The following is a 20,141-nucleotide window of genomic DNA, read 5'->3' as shown; positions in this document are numbered from 1 at the left end:
AAATTGGGTAGGAAAAGGTACAATAGTATTTGCATACTTTCAAAATAGATGATCAATTTACTTATATTTAATACAAATTTTTTTTATTAATTTATTTATCAGTTTAATTACATTTAATACAAATTTAAGCACATTTTGAGGTGATTTTCTTTGTATTTGTTGATTTCATATTTGCAAATTCAAAATGATTCTTTCTTAACATAAAAAAAACAATGGCTGATTATTTTTTAAATCGTTCATGAAAGAATTTCAGGTTAACATTCTTCTAAAATCGCTGAAAAACATTTAGAAATTTCTAGCAAAAGTGAAGTATGATGTCATCGTAGATGTCTTTTATTTTTTACTTTGAAATGAAAAGGCATCATTAAAGGGGCTTCCTTCAACTCAACAGAAGAAGAATGACGTTATTGTTAAGCAGCACAGAAACAAGTTTTCATCATCTCCCACCGGAAGTGTAGGAAGTTTGCTATCTCTAAAAATACTTCTTTGAATTTGTGCTCCATAATCCAAAATTTACAATCAATCCAAGAATAAAAGAAAAGAAGATCCTGTACGTCATAGAAAAATTTTTTTTCAAAAAGCATTAAGATTCCTGAATGAAGTTTACTCTGGAACATTTCTAATTATTTCTGGAAGGACATTCGAAAAACGCAATTCAATCAGTTCGTCCGAGGGTGAAAGTGTGACAATGTTTTAATTGGGTTTGTTTTATGTATATCAATACTTTCCAGATAATTTAAAGATGAAATACAATTCACCAATTATAAAAGTGTCACTAAAGATAAAATCGGATGCGGGAGGGGTAAGTTCATACCTTTCTCAACAGCGTGTTATTTGAACTTTTGAACTGATTATATAGCTTGAGTTGGTATCCATTATACCACTCTTTCCTCCGGAAGTCTGATGGCTTGTTTGGTTTTGTTTCTCTTCAAATGGTATGAGTTTTTTTTACAACCACTTATTAAAGCCTTAAGGTCACTCAAGAATAAGGGTTAATGAGTGTGGTCATCAGGACAACAGTGTAGTAATGGTGAAAATTGGATATAACTTGATTATTGAAGGGAATTTGCTCAACAGGAACTCGGGGGACTTTATAAATAAAGGAACATTGAATATTGCAATGTATTAAGCCATCTTGAAAACCAATCTATACTCTAAAGTAAAACGCTGAGTCTCTCAATAGTCAATTTTTTTACTTGAATCCAATCTAAAATTTGTCATGAAACATGGAAAAGTTTTGCTCGCTCTTGTGTGCAGTAATTACACTGCAGTTCCTATGGTTGAAATGTTATTTGTCTTTGAATCAAAGCATCCAAGTACAAAAGTGAGGGTTGAGGATATGTGTTGCATGGAGAGAAATCTAGGCAGTATAGAAAGACATATTCAGTTTTCCTTATGAAAATAGGATTAATAAAATTTATGGAGTCCATCAATCTTTGTTTTCCTAAGACCTTTTTTTTTTTATATAGTTTAATGACACAAAATACATGCGAAAATAATATTTAGTTCTAGGATTGAGTTGTATTCGAAAAAATTCCATTTTAATTTTCTATTTAACTGCAAATTGTAATTAACTAAACAAGTCAACCATCTCTCACTCAACTACATATTTCTCTCACCTTCTCTCACTCTGTGTTGATTTAACACCTCTATAATATTTTTAAATGTCTCTGGGATAAACAGTAACTTTCTTTTTGTAGCTAATTCACAGAATGTGTCCAAACACACCATAAACACAAATGTAAATTAGCTAACAAAATAATAGCTGCCTTACTTCTATATTATCTATAATGATAATATAGAAGTGAAGAGATTTATCATTGTTAGTCATTCAAGAAGAATTTCTTAACATTTTGTTTTGCTGCAGATAGAGCATTCTATCCTATGCCAGACATTCACCCATTATTGCAGTCACTCCAACCGAGAGATCTTTTAAAGATTCCAATCGTTCCTTTGAGTGCAATTGTTTGTGTTTCTCTTGCACTTGGTTCATTGGGTATAATCACTAGGTAGTTTTTGAAATTCTTTTTCACAATGTCCAATTGCTCCTATAATTACTAGAATGATGAAGATCGTTATCTTCTTCCTCTAAGTTATGTTAAAGCCATCATCATTAGGGACTTCAACTATGGTTGTTACTTTCTCCATCTTGTCCCATATCACGATATCAGACTTAGTAACTGTGTTTTCCAGGTACATACTTGTAGGAGTCATAATGGATGGTGTATTTTCAACTGTTCTTTCTGGTATATCATGCTCCCATGACTTACTGCTTCATTGGATATTCAGATTTTCCAGTGGAGATATTTTCACACTCCATTGTGTCACACTGCTTAATAGCCATCCCCCAGCAGAGCTTTAAACAAGATTTCAGATGCTTGTGTTATGTTGATTAATCGGACTATTATTCTCATCTTGGGTCTTATTAGCATATCGTTTCGGTTGTTGCAACCTGCAACCTTCTTTGGGTGTTGAAAACATGCTTCTTTTTCTCTACTAAAGAAAAGAGCCAACCCTCTTTTCCTTAGTAGAGAAAAAGAAGGTCGCAGGTTGCAACGACCGAAACGATGTGCTAATAACACCCAAGATGAGAATAATAGTCCGATTAATCAACATAACACAAGCATTCACATCTCATCTCAAAAATTCAGAATTGCATCAGATTTCAGATGGTTCACACTCTCTACTTCTGTGTGGCAGAACCTGCACTTGTTGTCACTGAGACCACTGATTTTTTTTATATAAACATTGATCATCAAGCCTTGATCTTGGGCGGCCATTACCATTCTTTTCTGAACATAGTGAACGATCTTATTCTCAGCTGGTCTACAAAGCCTTCCGTATTTATATATTACTGTGATAGTTCATCCAGTAAATACTTGGCACAGTGTTGATTGGCCCATTCTTCCAGTTTTCTGTAATAGAAGGTCTTCATGTATTTTTACCAACTCTTTCGTATTACTTCTGTTGTAGGCTTGTTAACAGATTAAACCAAATCAAAGTGGAACAAATAATGGTAAAAATCTAATCTAGTAATAAAAAATGATTTATTAATGAAGAAAAAGAAAATGATGAAGATACAGAGGAATATTTTGCAAAAAAAAAAAAAAAGGGGGTAATTTTCCTATAAAAATATTTGGTCAGTAAAGTTTAACGTTTCAAGTAATTTATTAAGGATCCCATCAATCCTGATTATTTAAAGAATGGGCTAGATTTTCAAAGATAGAATCTATTCTTAAAATGTCTCAATTTCAATCTTTTACAATCGCAAACAGAACGACTGAAAATGTATGTTCAATAGATAAACTAAAAAAATAAAATATCATTTTTTATTAAATTTATAGTAACTAATATGTAAAACGGATATTACACCGATGATGCTGCTGATGATAATGATACGATCTTAATTATTATTTGAGCGTAAAGACATAGTAAAAAAAAAAATAAGTTTCATATTTTTGTAAATGCATTGAACATTTTTTTTATTCGTATTAAAAATAGGAATCTGATATTCTTGAATATTCAAATAGGAGATTGTGCTCATACCATGGTCACTAAAATCCCATTAAAATACGTCCAGAAAGTGAAATTTGTAGAATATATATTAATTGACGGTGAATAACTATTGTTAAAATTTAATAAAAATAAAATGTATCCGAATTTTCATGAAAAGTCTCAATCCACCTTTTTTTCATCCCCCTACATTAAACTAAATTAACCTTAATATAGCTCACATTTGAACCTCTTATTCTTAGCAGTTATGTGTTAAAATTCATAATGATTAGTTAATTAGTTGAAACGTGAATCCTGTACATGACAAATATATCAATGGAACTAACTAACTAACTAACTAACTAACTATATATATATATATATATATATATATATATATATATATATATATATATATAATCTTGTAAGTTTTTAACCTTGAAAACTATATAAAACATATTAAAAAGATTTTTTTAATTTGTTACTATTGGAGAATTTATTTTGTCAGTAAGTTATTTAATCTCTTGTTATCACTGAATAAACTTAATTTCTTGAATTCACAATAGTTCTAAGTTTTCAGGGATTATCAGGTTGTTTACCATGAAACACCGTTGAGGGGGATTTAAAAACAAAATAGTATACTAAATAATGGCTCACCAGCAGTGTTGATTAAATATCACCTCCCTTAAACGAAAGAAGAAAAAATGTTCCGGATATGGGATCTAGTTATATATATATATATATATTAGTAAAACTCCTTCAATTTGAACTTCTTCTAAAGTTGGACTTCCTCTCATCTGGACTTCTTCTAAACTTGGACTTTCTCTAAACTTGAACTGTCTCGTCATTGAAATTGTATTAGCATATTTGATGCGGGGTTGCAGTAAAACTGTTTACAAGGTTTAGTCAGATATTGCACAGAAATGTTAATATTGGTACTATGTAATTAATGTAGATTAGCTATCAATAGCTCGTCTACATTAATTTAATTAATTTACACTAACTGTAATTTTTTCAGATTGCTATATTTAAAATAGTGTAAAACAACCCATCACAATGGGTCTAGAAAAAATTCTTAAAACCAAACGGTTACCGACCAACCACGCTGTTCTTAAATCACTTAATGCAAATGATGTTGAAATATGAGTGCAACAAGATGAGGAAACTACTGATCAATATCCTGAAGGCAGTAATGGTGATGAAAATAGCAACAGTTCCCATTCTCTTGACCCTAATGTAAATAACCAAGAGCACTCTGATGAAGCAATATCATGGGATGATGCGGAAAAGTCTATGGAGACGGTTATAAAATTTCTAGAAAAAAGTCCTTACTTTAGTGACAACTATGTTTTGCAAGCAATGTCACTCCGAAGAGATATAATCATAAAGAAGCTACAGAACTAAGAAATTGTAGATTTCGTGATCACTTACGGAATACAATGGCAACGCCCGAGAGCTCAATCGATGAAAATAGAAACTGCAATGAGACTCATTCAATGAATAAATAAAAAAAAGTGTATTTTACATAAATGTATGATTTCTGTAGGTCATAACTTAGGTAATAAATACCTAACAAGTAAGAGTAGATTTAATTTATTTTCAATGTTTTTATTCCTGGTAATAATATTTAACAATTCTTACTTGCAATATATCGTAAACTCAACTTAATATATACTTGAAGTATCATATAGCAATGAATTTCCTTTACTATTTTTTAATTCTTAGAAAACTAAAGTTAACTGCAGCATATTTTTTTATCATGAAACTTGAACAGCATCCTCTGTTATCCCTCTCACTTTTATTGAAGGCATCTATCTACCTCCTTTTTAAGCTGGAACTTTGCTCTATCTGCCCCTACCCCCAGAACAGTAAATAGACACCACAGAAACTCTAATAACCGAATTTATAACTTTGTGTTTGACATACTCTTCTTCGTTATTTTGGTCTCTCTTTCTAACTCCCTTGTATTTTCCATTTCTTCTCCCCCTCTCTTAACAAATAATCTTCTCTCTTCTTTTTAATTCCTTTTTATTCAATTTCTTTTCGTCTATTCTTAATCTTTAATTACAATTCTAGCTACACATAATCTATATTTCTCCCCATCCCTTTATTTCTTGTTTTTTCTTTTTTGTTCTTTTACTTTTCCTTTTCTTCTCTCTCACTCCTCCCGTCTCCCCTATCAATCCAACACTCCAACTCCTGATTTTTGATGCTCATTTGTAATTTAAAAGAATCTTCCTTCTAATCTATTTTGGCTTGGATTGTCTGATGAGATCGGTAGGATAATTTTATTGTCCTGTCGATTGAAACAACTCGTAATGATTTAAGCAAAGTCCCCGAGCTTGAAATAATAAAAACATATTTAGCTTTACTAACGCATTGAGCATTTTTTTTACCTAATATATATATATATATATATATATATATATATATATATATATATATATATATATATATATATATATATATATATATTAAATACATAAGGTCCGGGGGTTCGATTCCTACACTGACGAGGGGTAGAGCCCTGCAACATGCAGGTCTGTAGATTACTGTTTTAAAAAATAATAAATAAATTAAAAAGAATATTATTTGTTTATGTCCAAATAAAAATAAGGGCGATTTTCTAAGAATCAAGATCTTCAAGGTAAAGACGCTGAGTTAATCGTATTATCGTTTAAAAAAATCAACAACAAATCTACGTGTATATATATGTGTGTGTGTGTGTGTGTGTGTGTGTGTGTGTGTGTGTGTGTGTGTGTGTGTGTGTGTGTGTGTGGGCTACTGACATTCACAAGTAGGTAACCTCAGTTCTAAGCACATATATTTGCTAATAAAAATGCTTCTGCACCAAAAACCAAATAATTACAACATTTGCACATACGCATTACGATTTCAATAAATACATGTATTCGCGTGTATTTGCATTAATCTGTTGAATCCTCACTAAAAAAAAAAATGGTGGAAAATGTTGGAGAGACTGAGAGAAATGCAACGCTGTAATCTTGAAAAAGGAAAACATTCAAAATGTGTGTCTGTTCAGTGCACTACAGCATTCCTCGTCTCTAGTAAGTAAATATTGCGGCTTTTCAGCACACACACACACACACACACACACACACACACACACACACACACACACACACACACACACACACACACCTATTTTTTCTCCTCTTTTCTTCTTAGGTGCCCATCATTTTTGGGTGGGAACAAAGGGAGAGAGTAATATTGCTGAGGTTGTGAAAGTAGGTATTCTGGGTGGGAGATTACCTAACATCCATCAGGTAAAAAAAAAAAATAAATAAATAAAACAAAAATAACAGCTAGGGTAGATTTTCTAAAGAGAAACTTTATGATGATTTGGATATGCAAGAGAGGTGGGGCGTCGTATGTGTGTAGCGAGGGAGTGAGAGAGTAAATGATAAGAGCGTGGGATGGAAGTAATTGGAAAGAAGATGACGAGGTTGGAAGGTAAATATGAAAACAAAATGATATGGGTTTGGCATGAATTTCTTGAAGACATGTATGGACAGCATTTTGCTGGTTAGATGAAGGGAGAGAAATGGTGAAATGATATCCATCCCCACCTGCCATGCCTTTGAAGAGGGATTATATGCCACTGCTGCTCCTGATGTGAAGTAATGGAAGATTAGGGAGCCTATATTAGAAAGTCTGGTGTGGTACCTGACTTTGGTAGGGGCCATTTTGGATGATGATAGCCAAGAACCACACTGATATTTTATATAAATTGGGTATAAGCTGTTTTAGCGAAGAAATAAAATTAAATTAAAATTTAGTTTTTTTCCCCACTGCAAGAACTGTGAAACCAAGGTCAGAAAGCAGAATTGCAAAATCAACACCCCCGAAGAGAGGCACGCTGCCCTGCAAAAGTGTCTGGGCAACCCAGTCGGCATTCCCTGGTAAGAGCGCCTCAGATGATTAGCAATAAACTAGCTCCTTCTCAAGGAGAGAAGGCAAATCCTGGGAGGGTTGACCTCCTAGAACCGCACAGGAACAACATTACACTGCAATTAACAGAGATCAGGTCATTATAGGAATGGTCTAATCACTGTTGATTTTGGAGGCTGAAGATTGGCATATATAAAAATGTTCATAGTGTGAATAATATGCATATGTAAGTAATATATGTGTGAGTATTTGGCAGCGTAGCATTGTGTATGTGTGTTGTTTTTGTTAGTGTGTGTATAGATGTGAGAGCAATTCGTCTCTTTTCACCTGACTTTTGCTAGTGTGTAAGAATGTGTGGCAAGATGAAGAAGGCTGGTATGTGAATGATTGAAGATTTTTTTTCTACTTTGCCCCTCCCGGCTAAAGGCACAAAGTGGTGAACAGCAGATGTTCTTGTTTTTTCTCTAGCTTTTGGCTGTTTGTTTCTTCATTTAAAAAGTTTTTAAGTTCGCATATTAGCACAGACTTGTTACTTTTGGGGATTTGAAACTATTTTCATTAGTTGAAAATACTTTGAGTTAACATGTTCCTGTGAAAATTTACTTGCTTTAGAAGTGAGAAGGAAAGCAAATCCCAACAAGTAGAAAATAAAAAGGTAGGAATTCGAGCCATTTCCTTTTAGCATTTCAGTTGGAATCAATTCTCAATTCAGTTAGCACAAGTCACAATAGTGAAAACCAGAGATAATACGAAAATTGCAGTTTGACAAATAACAAGTTCATTCAATAGAAATGTTATTTTAAACTTAATCGTGACAAATTTATCGATCCACGGAATTTCTTATGGATTTTTTTTTCAACCCAAACTTGATATATTGCCACTAATATATGCTGAGGGCATTGTGAATCAGGAGCATCCTAAGTGAGAAGTTGTGCAGCGAGATATTTGTTCACATTACGTTTAAATTTATGTATGTTGGTACAGTCAGGGAAACAGGAAGCTGGGAGGGTATTCCAAAGGCTAGCAGTTCAAAAAAAGAAGCTATTAGAATAGAAAGCCTTCTGACATATGAGAACCTCTACAATGAAGAGGTGACATTTTGCTGATTGTCGGGTTAGTCAGGGGTATTTATGTTTGAGGGGGCATAAATGCAACAAGGTTGGCAAAGCACATTTTGTTGAAATACTCCAACACAGGGATGCAACACTGCAGCAATGGTACAGGAGCTGGAGCTTGGCAGACAGTGTAGGATTTTGAATCCTATCTAAGGTGGAAAGTTGATGCACCAACCTAGATGTAGCAACAATAATCAGTGCATAGGCAAATGATGGCTTTGTAGAAATATAGTATACTGGCAGGTGAGAGAGATTTTCTCGAATGATAGAGGGAGCCCCCCTTGCAGACTTGGCAATATTTTCGATGTATTTGTTCCAATTCATGTTGCCTGTGGATGCTATGCCGAGAAGTTTGAATATTGGATTTTCAGGTTGGGTGCTAAATGCAATGTGATACAATATAACCTGTTCCTGTTGTAGATCAACAAAAATGTACAGTGACATAATTTAATGTCTACAAGATTAAATGCAGAACTAGTTCAACTCAAATGATAAAAGAAAAGAATTAAAGGTATGAGTTTTGTGTGTGTGTGTGTGTGTGTGTGTGTGTGTGTGTGTGTGTGTGTGTGTGTGTGTGTGTGTGTGTGTGTTTCAATTTCCTAACAATCAAAGTATAGCAGTAGTTGGTGTCTTACTGGTAGGGAAATGGTTAGACAAGGTTTCTCAAGTGCGCCACTGATAGAATCTTCCAGATCAAATTTGTTAGAAATTTTATTTTTAGAATTGCATCTCTTTAATCTCTGTATAGTCAGCCTCAGCCAGAAGAATAACTCGAGTGGTACAATGGATATTGATGTGGAATATGTAAACGTTTACAATCGATCATTTCCTATAGTTTTGACATATTTTCTTTATTAATGAGTTAATATTTGTCAAGACTAAACTCCATGCAAAGATAAGAGTTTAAACCCTAAAAAGGTTTCATAATCTGTGTATAGCAAACAAACAAACCAAACTCTGAAAGATGAACAATTTTACTGAAAAGAAAAACATTTTTGTTTGAATAAAATACAGACTTACCTTAAAATATTCCTTCCATTGTTTGGACATGGACGGCGAGAGAAGAGAATTCCTTAAACCCTTGAAGGCATCAAGCATTTCCTCCAAAAGACAACATTCTGTCCACACCTGGACAATAAAAAAATATAATGTGTTTATCGAAACTGAGCCTGCAGCAACGAAACTTATATTTCAAACTTAAGCATGACACATTGACAAATAGACAAAGCTTCCTATATTTAATCAGTGAATGTAACAATGATAATGAAATTTTTAATTTAAGCTTGACGGACCGACCAAGTGTCTAAATAGCAATGAAAGGATGCATCGAAAACTGTCGGGTTAGATTTTCATACAAATTTTACTAAATCTGAAATATTTAGGTGACTTTATTGTAGTGTAAAAATGTCTTTAATAGAAAAATGTCATATTTTTGTTGTTTAATATTTGTCATACCCCCCACTTAAAAAAAAACAAACTTATTTGTAATTGATTTATTTACCTTAGCATGTTACACAGTTATCGTGATTCGTGATTCTGATACAGATCAATTGAATCTTTTCACGTTTTAAAATTTTTCAGATGTAATTATTTCAAGAGGGGTAGAAAGAGTGGATCTTGGATTATTTTTGGCAGCCTCGTCACTCTTGCTTCCTTTATTTTCTCCTTTATTCCTCACATTCCATGAGTGATGTTTCTGGCAAAAGGGGAAGAATTGCTGTTTTCTGGGTTAAAATCTATTCATCTAACACTTATTGTTGGCTAGTTTTTAACCTTTTAGCATTTTTTTAGCTCCTTACATCAAGTGGCTTCATGTCTTGTCTGAAGCGGTTTCCATGAAAAAACAAAGCAAAACATATAATCGATTCATCGTAGCATGTATCAAATGCACATATGTACACGGTTATCGTGAATCGGATACAGATAATTTGAACCTTTTCATGTCTTAGAATTTTTTGAGATATCGATTAATAAGTTGAATTATTTGGATTACTATTCTCACAACGTTTTGGCCGATGTAACCTCCGACCTTCTTCAAATGTGTCTTATTGAACTCGAGAATCTGTATGAAATTTTAAAGAGAACCCATTATTTAATCCACAGGGATAGCTTGCTCCCATTCCATCATGATCGGATACAAACTTTAAGTAATTTATAATTGTATTCTCAGAATTGCCTGCACTGAGGATTGAACCTTCCACCCACCTTCCAGAAGATTGACAGTCAGAAATGATTATTACTTAGTACTTACATTCATTATGCAACAGGAACTGTTGAGTGAGTAAAATTGACGCCAGTTAAAAATTGATCCACTTCATAAATGCTAATTCAAATCCTCTATTAGTTTTGCTATTATGTTGTCAACTACATGGAAAAATTAATCATTTCATTTAATAATAATGATGATAATAATAATAATAATAATAATAATAATAATAATAATAATAAATATGCAGCATAGAGTGTTATAAATATCATCAGAAATATATTTCTTTTTCACTTTGCTGTCTGTTTGGATGGTTCATTTTTACAGAGGAATTGAAATCCTGAAAGTTCTTTAAAAATTAGTTTTGTTTTTATTTAAATTTTAAACCCATTTTGTGTTAAAGTTGACATCTTTTATTTGGCTTAATGTCATTTCACATGATGGCATGTGTTGGACAGCTTTTATAAACTGACTTTCATACTAACTTATCTCTGGCCAGGTCTTTATTTGCACTTCTTTCTCTCAAATCCATTATTATAACTTCTCATATTTTCCTTAGCCTTCCACTGTGAACAGAACCTGATATCTCAACTGTTCTACATCTACTAATTCAACAACTTTCCATTCTCTCAACGTGACCATACATCAAAGTCTCCTGTTCTGTCCACATTTTCTTATTCTGTCCAGATTTAATCTTCCTTTGATATCAGATCGAAATACGTCTTTAAGACTCACATTATTGGATAATCTACCTTTCACCAGACTATCCATTCACATGAAATCACCTTTTTCTTCACCATATTCCCTATGCTTCACTTTTTGTTATCAAGTAAGATCTTTGACTTACTTGCAGTTTCATCAAATACTTTTTGTATGCAAAATCCGATCCCGCATTTTGCTAATTCCTACCCTCCGATGAGAAGGAAATTATTTCTTCGAAACTCCGCGGATTAAGGACTATCCACTTATTGTTTCCTTTTCAGATTAAATATGTTTTTAACTCTTTTTCAAAGTGTTTTTTAACATGTTTTATTAACTATTTGCTCTTATATATATATATATATATATATATATATATATATATATATATATATATGTTGTATCATTCTAACATAATTTCTCATTGGTCAGGTTTCACTTGCATACATCACCACATTGCGTATACATGCCTGATAGATTCTTCACTTTGTCGACAGTAGTAACGCTTTGCTAGTTTGTAATGGCAAAAGCTCCCGGAACTTATTCCACCTACTACGAACTCTCTCAATCAAGCTAACATCTGTTCTGATGAAGAAACATATTCTTAAAATGTATCCATTTAATCTGTGCTAGTTTAAACTGACTGAATCTATTACAGACATTCTTAGACGCTTCTAAACCCAAATATGTTAATTCAATTAACGTGTTATTTCATATTGAAGCATGAAAGACTGACCGACAAAGCCTTTCATAAAGATATGAGGAGACATCTCTCTCTCTCTCTCTCTCTCTCTCTCTCTCTCTCGCTCTCTCTCTCTCTCTATGTGTGTATGTATGCGTGTTTGTGTGTCCGCTAAAAACTTTCGACAGACAGAACAAAAATTCACAAACTTAATATCATATTGAAGCTCCATCCTTCACCCCAAAAATATCGAAAAATTGGCCAAAAACGTTAATTTTTTCACCCTGAAATCAACAATTTTCTACAGGGGGGGTCAACAAAAACCGTCCTCTCATGACGAGATCGGTTCTACGCATGCGTCAGATGACGTCATAACCTGATTTAGTTTAAATAGTTGAAGAACTAACTAAATGTTCGTCGTGTTTGCTCAGTTTGTTAGAGCATTGGGTCATTATCTAAACATTTTGGGTTCGAATCGTGGTGTGAGATGTGTTTTTTTTTTTTTCGATTTTTTAAATTTAAATACTGAAGCAGGGTTATTTAAGCCATTTTTCACGTAACGTTCGTTTTTCTGTTTTTTTTTTTTTACTTCGCTTATTCTTAGGTTTTCATTAACACCCCCACCACCGACCGACGACACACACACAAAAACACCCGGGTACCCACCGATTTTTTAAATTTTAATGTCAAAACAGGTTTATTTAAGCCATTTTTCACGTGTCTTTTTTTTTTTGGGGGGGGGGTTAGTTTTAACGTTCGTTTTTCTGTTTTCTTTTTATTTTTTCGATTTTTACATTTAACATCGTTCGTTTGCCTTACGTTAGTTTTTTTTTGTGTTTTTTTTTCGCTGTTTTGATCCCCCCCCACCGCCCGGGTACCCCGCCGCTTAAGTTTTAACGTTCGTTTTTCTGGTTTTTTTTTTCGATGTTTTGATTACTCACCGCCCGGGTACCCCCCCCCCCCCCGCTTTATTTTTCAGATAAGTTTTAACGTTCGTTTTTCGGTTTTCTTTTTTTACTTCCCTTATTCTTAGGTTTTCATTAACAACCACACACACCTCCAAACACTCGGGCAATGCCGGCTACCCCCCCCCCGCTAGTATATATATAAAAGAAATAATATAATATATGAAAAGACGCATCACAGAGATTTGTTGTATAATGGCAGCTTTGATAGACTATTAAATTGGCAAGATGAGTTCAGTAATCTCAAATTTTATCAATTTCATGTGTCAATCAAATAGATTTCACGTGCATCTTTTATACCAACTCAAAATATTCCCCCACATTATTTAGTTTGTCTTTAAATAAAAAATAAATAAAATCTTCCGCCTACTTTTAAGCTGTCAGCACTTTATCTATATATCTATGAAAATGAAATTGTGCGTGTGCGTGTGTGTGTGTGTGTGTGTGCGTTTCCCTACCAAATAACTCTGTTAATTTTCAGTCTACAGACTCATGATTTGACATAAGGAGTATTGAGATTTTGGAAAATCTTTTTGAATCGGTTTCGGCCAGAAATTTGGCTGTCAAGGGCTCAAAGTTTAACGATTTGACCTTTGAAAACTCTACCAAACTCCTCCACCAATTTTGGGTCTAAACACTTGAAATTTTAGATGTAGGTTACTTGGGCATCGGTCAAACATTTTAATTTGATTTGAGCCCAAAACAATAAATGTCCGGGGTCAAAATTGGGGTCAAATCTTTAAAAACTTTTTACCTCTGCGGTTTCTACCAAATTACTAAGCCAGTTTTGCTCTAAACATTTGAAATTTTACATAAAGTGTATTCAGACATAAGGTAAGCTTTTTGGGTTTTTGGCCGAAAATTTGGTTATCAAGGGGTCAAAGTTTAAAAGATTTAACCTTTAACAAACTCTGCACCCAATTTCGGGTCTAAACATTTGAAATTTTACATAAAGAGTATTCAGACATGTAGCAAGCTTTTTAATTAGTTTTTGGACGAAATTTTGGCTGCCACGAGATCAAAGTTGAAAGAGTTGATTTTTAAGACTCTACCAAACTCCTTCATCAATTTTGGGTCTAAACACTTGAAATTTTAGATGTATCTGGACGTGAGTCAAACTTTTTAATATGTATATATACATATGCACATAAAGTTATGAACAGTACATAGGGCCTGAGTAAACCTGAGTTGAATTGTTAATAAAGTAAAAAAGTATGAATCTATGCAATTCATACTTTATATCAATACATGTATGTGTATATATTGATCCTGATTAGCTGATAGTTAATAGTCTGATTAGCAGGCGGACATCTATCTGGTTGATTTTCATTTGTTAACAACGTCATCATGCAAATCATACTGCAGACAACATAGACTTGTAAAAAAGGTCGCTAATTTAGACAGTAATAAAGACAGTTTGGGCATTTATTAGTGCAGACAACAGAACGAAAAAGTAGTCCAGAAACAATTATACAACAAATAAATATTACCAAATGCAAGATAAGTTATTTTCTATACTGATGAACACAACTGACACACTATTGGGTTAGGGTTTCTATTAGAATTTTATTTTATTTTCAAGTTTTTAGCGATTATTGATATTCCAAAAATGACAGCCTTATATCCGCCATTTTATTGCCATTCTATCTTAAGCATTCGGCCATACTTGTGTTTCAGATTAAAAAAAAACTCTTTAAAATAAGTTAAAACATCAAAAGCTTATCCAGGTAGGTAGAAGAGTAACTTATATTGGCTTTGGTAACATTTATTTATTGAGTACTTTTTTTTTTAAATCCCTTTTTGTTTTCTTGTCTATTCTAATAGTTTTACTCTAACTTTCACACCATGCTTTATTTTGCTCTTAATATCGTTGTATTGCTATAGTGAAATGAAGGTTCATAAAGCCTATGCAAATATGTCAACAGCACCAACTATTTGGATGAACTAAATATCCAATTCACAAAATATCCAATTCACAAAATATCCAATTCATAAAATATCCAATTAGTAAAAAGAGCATTAGTCACCGTTCATCATAGTAGATGCATCTTTTAACCTATTTCTTTCCAATAATCCATTTACACATTAAAACCATGTAAAAATCACACGCACGCGCGCACGCTCGTGCCCCTCCCCCACACAGAGTTTCTCCTAAGAATAGGTCAAATAGCTGTTCATCTTTAATGAATTATTTACAATAGACATTTTGAACGAATATGTAACAAAACAGTAAAACCAAACAAATGGTTTGAAGGTTTATTGTGTTGCACTTGTGCCAAACGTTAGAAAATATTAATTTTCGGTTGCAAAATAATTACCTGTTCCGGAATCCAGCTAGCTTTTCCAACGAGCAGTGAATCAATGTGATTCCTTTTAACGTTGAAGCCATTGACAAAAATCCCAATTTCTATTTCAGTTGCCATCTTGTTCTGCAAAAATCTCTCCAAAGTGAAGCCCAAATAAAACACAGTTAAATGCTCTTCAAACATCATGATGGACACCACGTTAAATATAGACATTGTTGTTGCGTTCAATAATTCGCTTGCTCTCGATCTAGGGTCACCTAAACGAAATCACAAATAGTAAATACATTACAAATGCAGTCAATTATTTCTTTAATTATACAAACACAATGTTTAACAAAAATGTAGGAATAAAGTTTTAAAAACATTGTTTAGTTTTCAATATCAATGGTAAATATTTAAAAAAAAATGATGTGAAAATCTTATTTTATTAAGTTAGCCTTCTACAACATTTCGATAGCATCAGAACTTATGAAATTGGCTGAAGCAAGTTTAAATCCTTTTCACTGATATATTTCTTTTCATTCTCTTATCGAAACAAGGTTGATTGCTGAAGAATTTCAACAATAAAGGTTGCTTAAACTTTTTTCCAAAGAAGTTTTACACAATATTTTAGACATCATAATATCCTTGAGATAGACTTGCAAGATTATGAAGTGAAAAACTGACTTCTTGTGAAAAAAAGGTAATAATTTTAAAAGAATGGTCTAAACCTGCTCCCTCACTCACTTAACATCCATCCAGAATTTATCTATGGATAAATGTGTATATAGTTTTAATGTTGCTTCCATGTCATGATACTTGACTCTCAAAACACTAGGATCTTAAATATGAGCAAGCATTCTTCGTTTGTGGAAAAAACTTGCATAGTGTTATTTGTAATTTTGATTATTTTAAATTGGATGCAAACGAAATGTAAAATGAACTATATAGCTAATTCCAGCTTCTAATATATCGGAAATAGAACTGTCTCAATCAAAATTCAATTAAAAAAAAAAAGATTAAAATTTGGTGTACAAAAATAGCAAAATGCAACCAACATTGTAAAAAGATGACAAATAGTGTTGTTGCAGAAATTGGAAGAGAGAGAGACCATTGCTGAAGTGGACATGGAAGGATATATAAGTAGTGTTGCTGTAAAAATTGGAAGGATGGCCGTTGCTAAAGTAGATATGGGTGGGTAGACAAGTAGTGTTGCTGTAGAAATTAGAAGAAAGTATACATGAAGTTTTATGTATTAAAATTAGAAAATAGTGAAAACAAAATTTACTAAAACTGATGAACAAAAATGATGGGAAATTTTTAAATTGTCCACCCTGTACATTTAGTTGTATTTATTTTTCTTTATTGTTGTATGCATTCAAATACGAACATGATTTTGAAAGAAGAAAAATGGTTTAAATAAATCTTATTTTCATTTTCTTTTTCAGATTTACATTTCATATAATAAAAAAAAAAAAACGAAAAAAATCGTATTAAATTACCTGCTTCGCCGAAATTGCGTGTGCGGCTTTGCAATCCATTCATGAACAGCTTGATGAACGTGGCAAAAGAAATATAATAACACGGGTAAATTCGGCCGATATTTTTGAGTGACCGGTAGATTGTAGCGACTTCTATGACCATCGGAACATAAGGAGCATAGGTTTCCTCGAGGTGACGTACCTTAGAACATCTCTCATCTAATATTAGGCGATTCCTTTCAACATTTCTCTGACAGGCCAACAATGATTCTAGAATCGTTTTGTCTTCAATCAAAGGGCCTTCTAAATTCATCGTCTTTTCACGAATAAGTGCCTTCATAAAAAAGAAACTTCGCGATAGAGAAGAAAAGATCATGAAGCAATTTTGTTTTAGTATTGTTATAATAACATTGTTCAATTCGGTCCAAATTTATACAATTTATACAGAGAGAAATAAAGTTACAATCAATGAAGATTTTCTTAAAATATTTTTTTGGCTTTTTTTTATTTAGTAAAAAGATGAAGCACCACTTATCAAAGCAAAAAGCTATGCGAGGATAATGGTAGAATAAGATGGATAAATTGTCATTTGAATGATAAAGAATATTATGAAAGGATTGAAAATGATGAATGAAATAAAAACTTGATTACTTATGAGGACGGTTTATGACGTGTTTTTATATATTGCATTCAAATATGACTATATTGTAGCCTGCAGTGAAGCAATCCGCTGGTAGTGTGTTCCACAGATAGGAAGTTCTTTAAAAGGAACTCTGTTCATAGAATCACATTTGATGTTAAGCATGCAGAGATTTGACTTGGTGACATTCATCCAGGATCGGTTGAGCCAGCTCCTGCCAGTAAACACACAGCATCTCGAATGAACGCAGACCACATATATTGGTCTGCAGTGATTAAAATAATTATGAGCAGCCAGTCCTGAGACCAGCAGTAAACACCATAGACCTGTGGACGGGAATTAGGTTTGACGTTGGCTTTGATGGTGTGTAAGGGGAAATGTGTTGAAATTCATTAACCCTTATCCTCGAATGGCCTTTAGCCCTCAGAAGTAGTGACTCTCAAGTAAAACAATAAAAATGAAACACACTTATAAATGCATAAATAAGTAGGTGAATTGGTAATATAATAAATTTATAAGTACTCAGGAGGGTTTTAGGCTATATTCCTAGCAAGTAGGGAGGAAGTATTGGTTCTAGATGCTTAATAGATGGTTAATAGTTGGGTGGAATGGTGGTCCTGTGTATGTATAATTATAGAGTTTGGGGAGAGGTCTAGGGTAGTTTTATGGAGGTTAAATATTTTACTTATGGCCCTAGGTTGATATATTTGATTTTAACTACATTATAAATACATTATAACCTATTCCATGCCCGTACTTATATGGGAATATCTATATAATAAGAAATATACACATGTATATAAACACAATATTTTCCAACAAACTGGCGAAATTGTTTTGGGAATAGATGTGTAAATTTAACTCAAAACGGCAATGGACATAGATTACCAGGTAATTGTATGGTAGAAAGTTAAGTGGAGTTTAAATTGGTAATATTCGGAGGTATAGATTATTTTGTTGGATTTAGGGGGTATGGTGAAAGGGTAGGGTAGGATCTGGTATAGGGAGAATGGGGTAAGAGGGTTTAAGTGTGTAGATGCTACAGTAATCAGTTGTATGTGATAAATGGTTGTACTGGGTGTATGGTTTGGCAGATTAAAAACCTTGTCTGGAGGATGTTTCAGAAAGGTGCATAGTTGTTAAGGAGGTGAGATTTGTAATGCCGACAGTTTATGGTAGTTTCGTGTTTCCTATTAGTAATTTATCTCTATCTTTAAAATTAGAGATAAAAAGTTTTTCGTTTAGGCAAAGGAGGCATGGAGAATTTAAAGATTTACATATGCTAGATTTTTGGAGGATTTCCCAAGTATTAGTTGGTGTACGGTTATTTTGGATTAGATGTAGATAGTGGGAAGTTAGTGAGGCTTTGTTAGGACGGTTGAGGTTTGTAAATGAGCATTTATGTACTCTAAATCTGTCTTTAAAAGAGGTGCCGGCCAGGCCAATGTAGTATTTTTTGTTGTTTGGGTTTTCTGTGGAAGCAATTGTAACTTTATATACTACTTCTGTTAGTAGACATTGTTGATTAAGTGGGTATTCCGATTTGTTGGTGCAATTACAATTAGTATTGTTAGTGTTGTTTGTATTTTTATCCATGTTAAGTATCTTCCTATTATGTTTCTTGATTATTTTTCCAACTTATCAGTACAGCTGTAGCTAAGTTTAATTGTGTTTTTATTAAAGATTTCATGTAGTGTGTGATTAGGTGGGAAGTGGGTGTTTATAAGTTGAAAACATTTTTTGCCTAGTTTGGTTTTGACCATTATATTGACACGGGTTTTTTTTTTTTAAACCAAATTACTTTTCTAGATCTATTTATTATTATTGTTGTTGTTGTTGTTGTTGTTATTATTATTATTATTATTATTATTATTATTATTATTACTACTACTACTACTACTACTACTACTACTACTACTACTACTACTACTACCTATATCTACCTACATACATATTTTATAATTTTATACCTATTCAATCTATGCCCGGCAATTTTTAATTTAATTTAAATTACTTAATTTCTTAAAGATCCTTTACAGCAAATGCATTTAAATAGGTAATTCACTTAAATCGGATGTAACTTGGGTTTTGCATCTTAGTTACTCTGAACAAGCACCCCCAATCCGCGTAAATCCTTAACGTGTCAAATTCCATATGACACCGCGAAAACAACCCGACAGCCCAATAGTGATAACTACCCACCTGTTTCACTTGTATTTCCCTTTCTCCATTCAGCACTCATCTCTCTCTTTTTCTCTCTCCACCTACCCCTCTTCCTCTCTTTCTCTCTCTCTCCCCTCTCCCTAAACTCCAAATCCGTGTCGTATCTGGCTAAAGTCTTTAAACTCAAGTTCACCCCTGTTCGCTGCTCATTTATTTATTTATTTATTTATTTATTTATTTAATTATTAAATCTTAAAACGTAAATGTTGTCAGATCAAAATTGAGATCTCCCTTTTTTTTTCTTTCATCTTCTTCTAATATCGTCTTTCCAAATCATAATAACCACTTCTGTTCAAGTCTGACGAAGTTACTGGATCGTTGGTATGATTCGGTAACAGAACAGAAAGAAACGTGTAACTAAACAGATAAAACAGTAATAGAATAAAAAAAAATATATGCTTGCCCTGCAATAGTACTGAGCACCTTTTTCGGGTTTTTACT

The 20,141-nt window shown here is 33.0% G+C and overlaps 1 protein-coding gene across 1 annotated transcript in view; it reads right to left on the bottom strand.

The window, feature by feature from the left end:
• LOC145291381 (dynein heavy chain domain-containing protein 1-like) overlaps positions 1–20,141 on the bottom strand; it is a 494,383-nt gene that overhangs the window by 83,543 nt on the left and 390,699 nt on the right. The window contains exons 82-84 of the mRNA XM_080137171.1: positions 16,859–17,171; positions 15,390–15,634; positions 9,540–9,647 (exon numbers count right to left, since the gene is read on the bottom strand). Of these exons, the coding sequence (XP_079993297.1) occupies positions 9,540–9,647; positions 15,390–15,634; positions 16,859–17,171 (666 nt within the window). The remainder of the gene's footprint in view (positions 1–9,539; positions 9,648–15,389; positions 15,635–16,858; positions 17,172–20,141) is intronic.

This window comes from Euprymna scolopes, chromosome 12, assembly GCF_053919585.1.
Source record: "Euprymna scolopes isolate OS-2025 chromosome 12, ASM5391958v1, whole genome shotgun sequence".
In the NCBI taxonomy this organism is placed as follows: domain Eukaryota; kingdom Metazoa; phylum Mollusca; class Cephalopoda; order Sepiida; family Sepiolidae; genus Euprymna; species Euprymna scolopes.
This window is presented reverse-complemented; position numbering and strand designations above follow the sequence as displayed.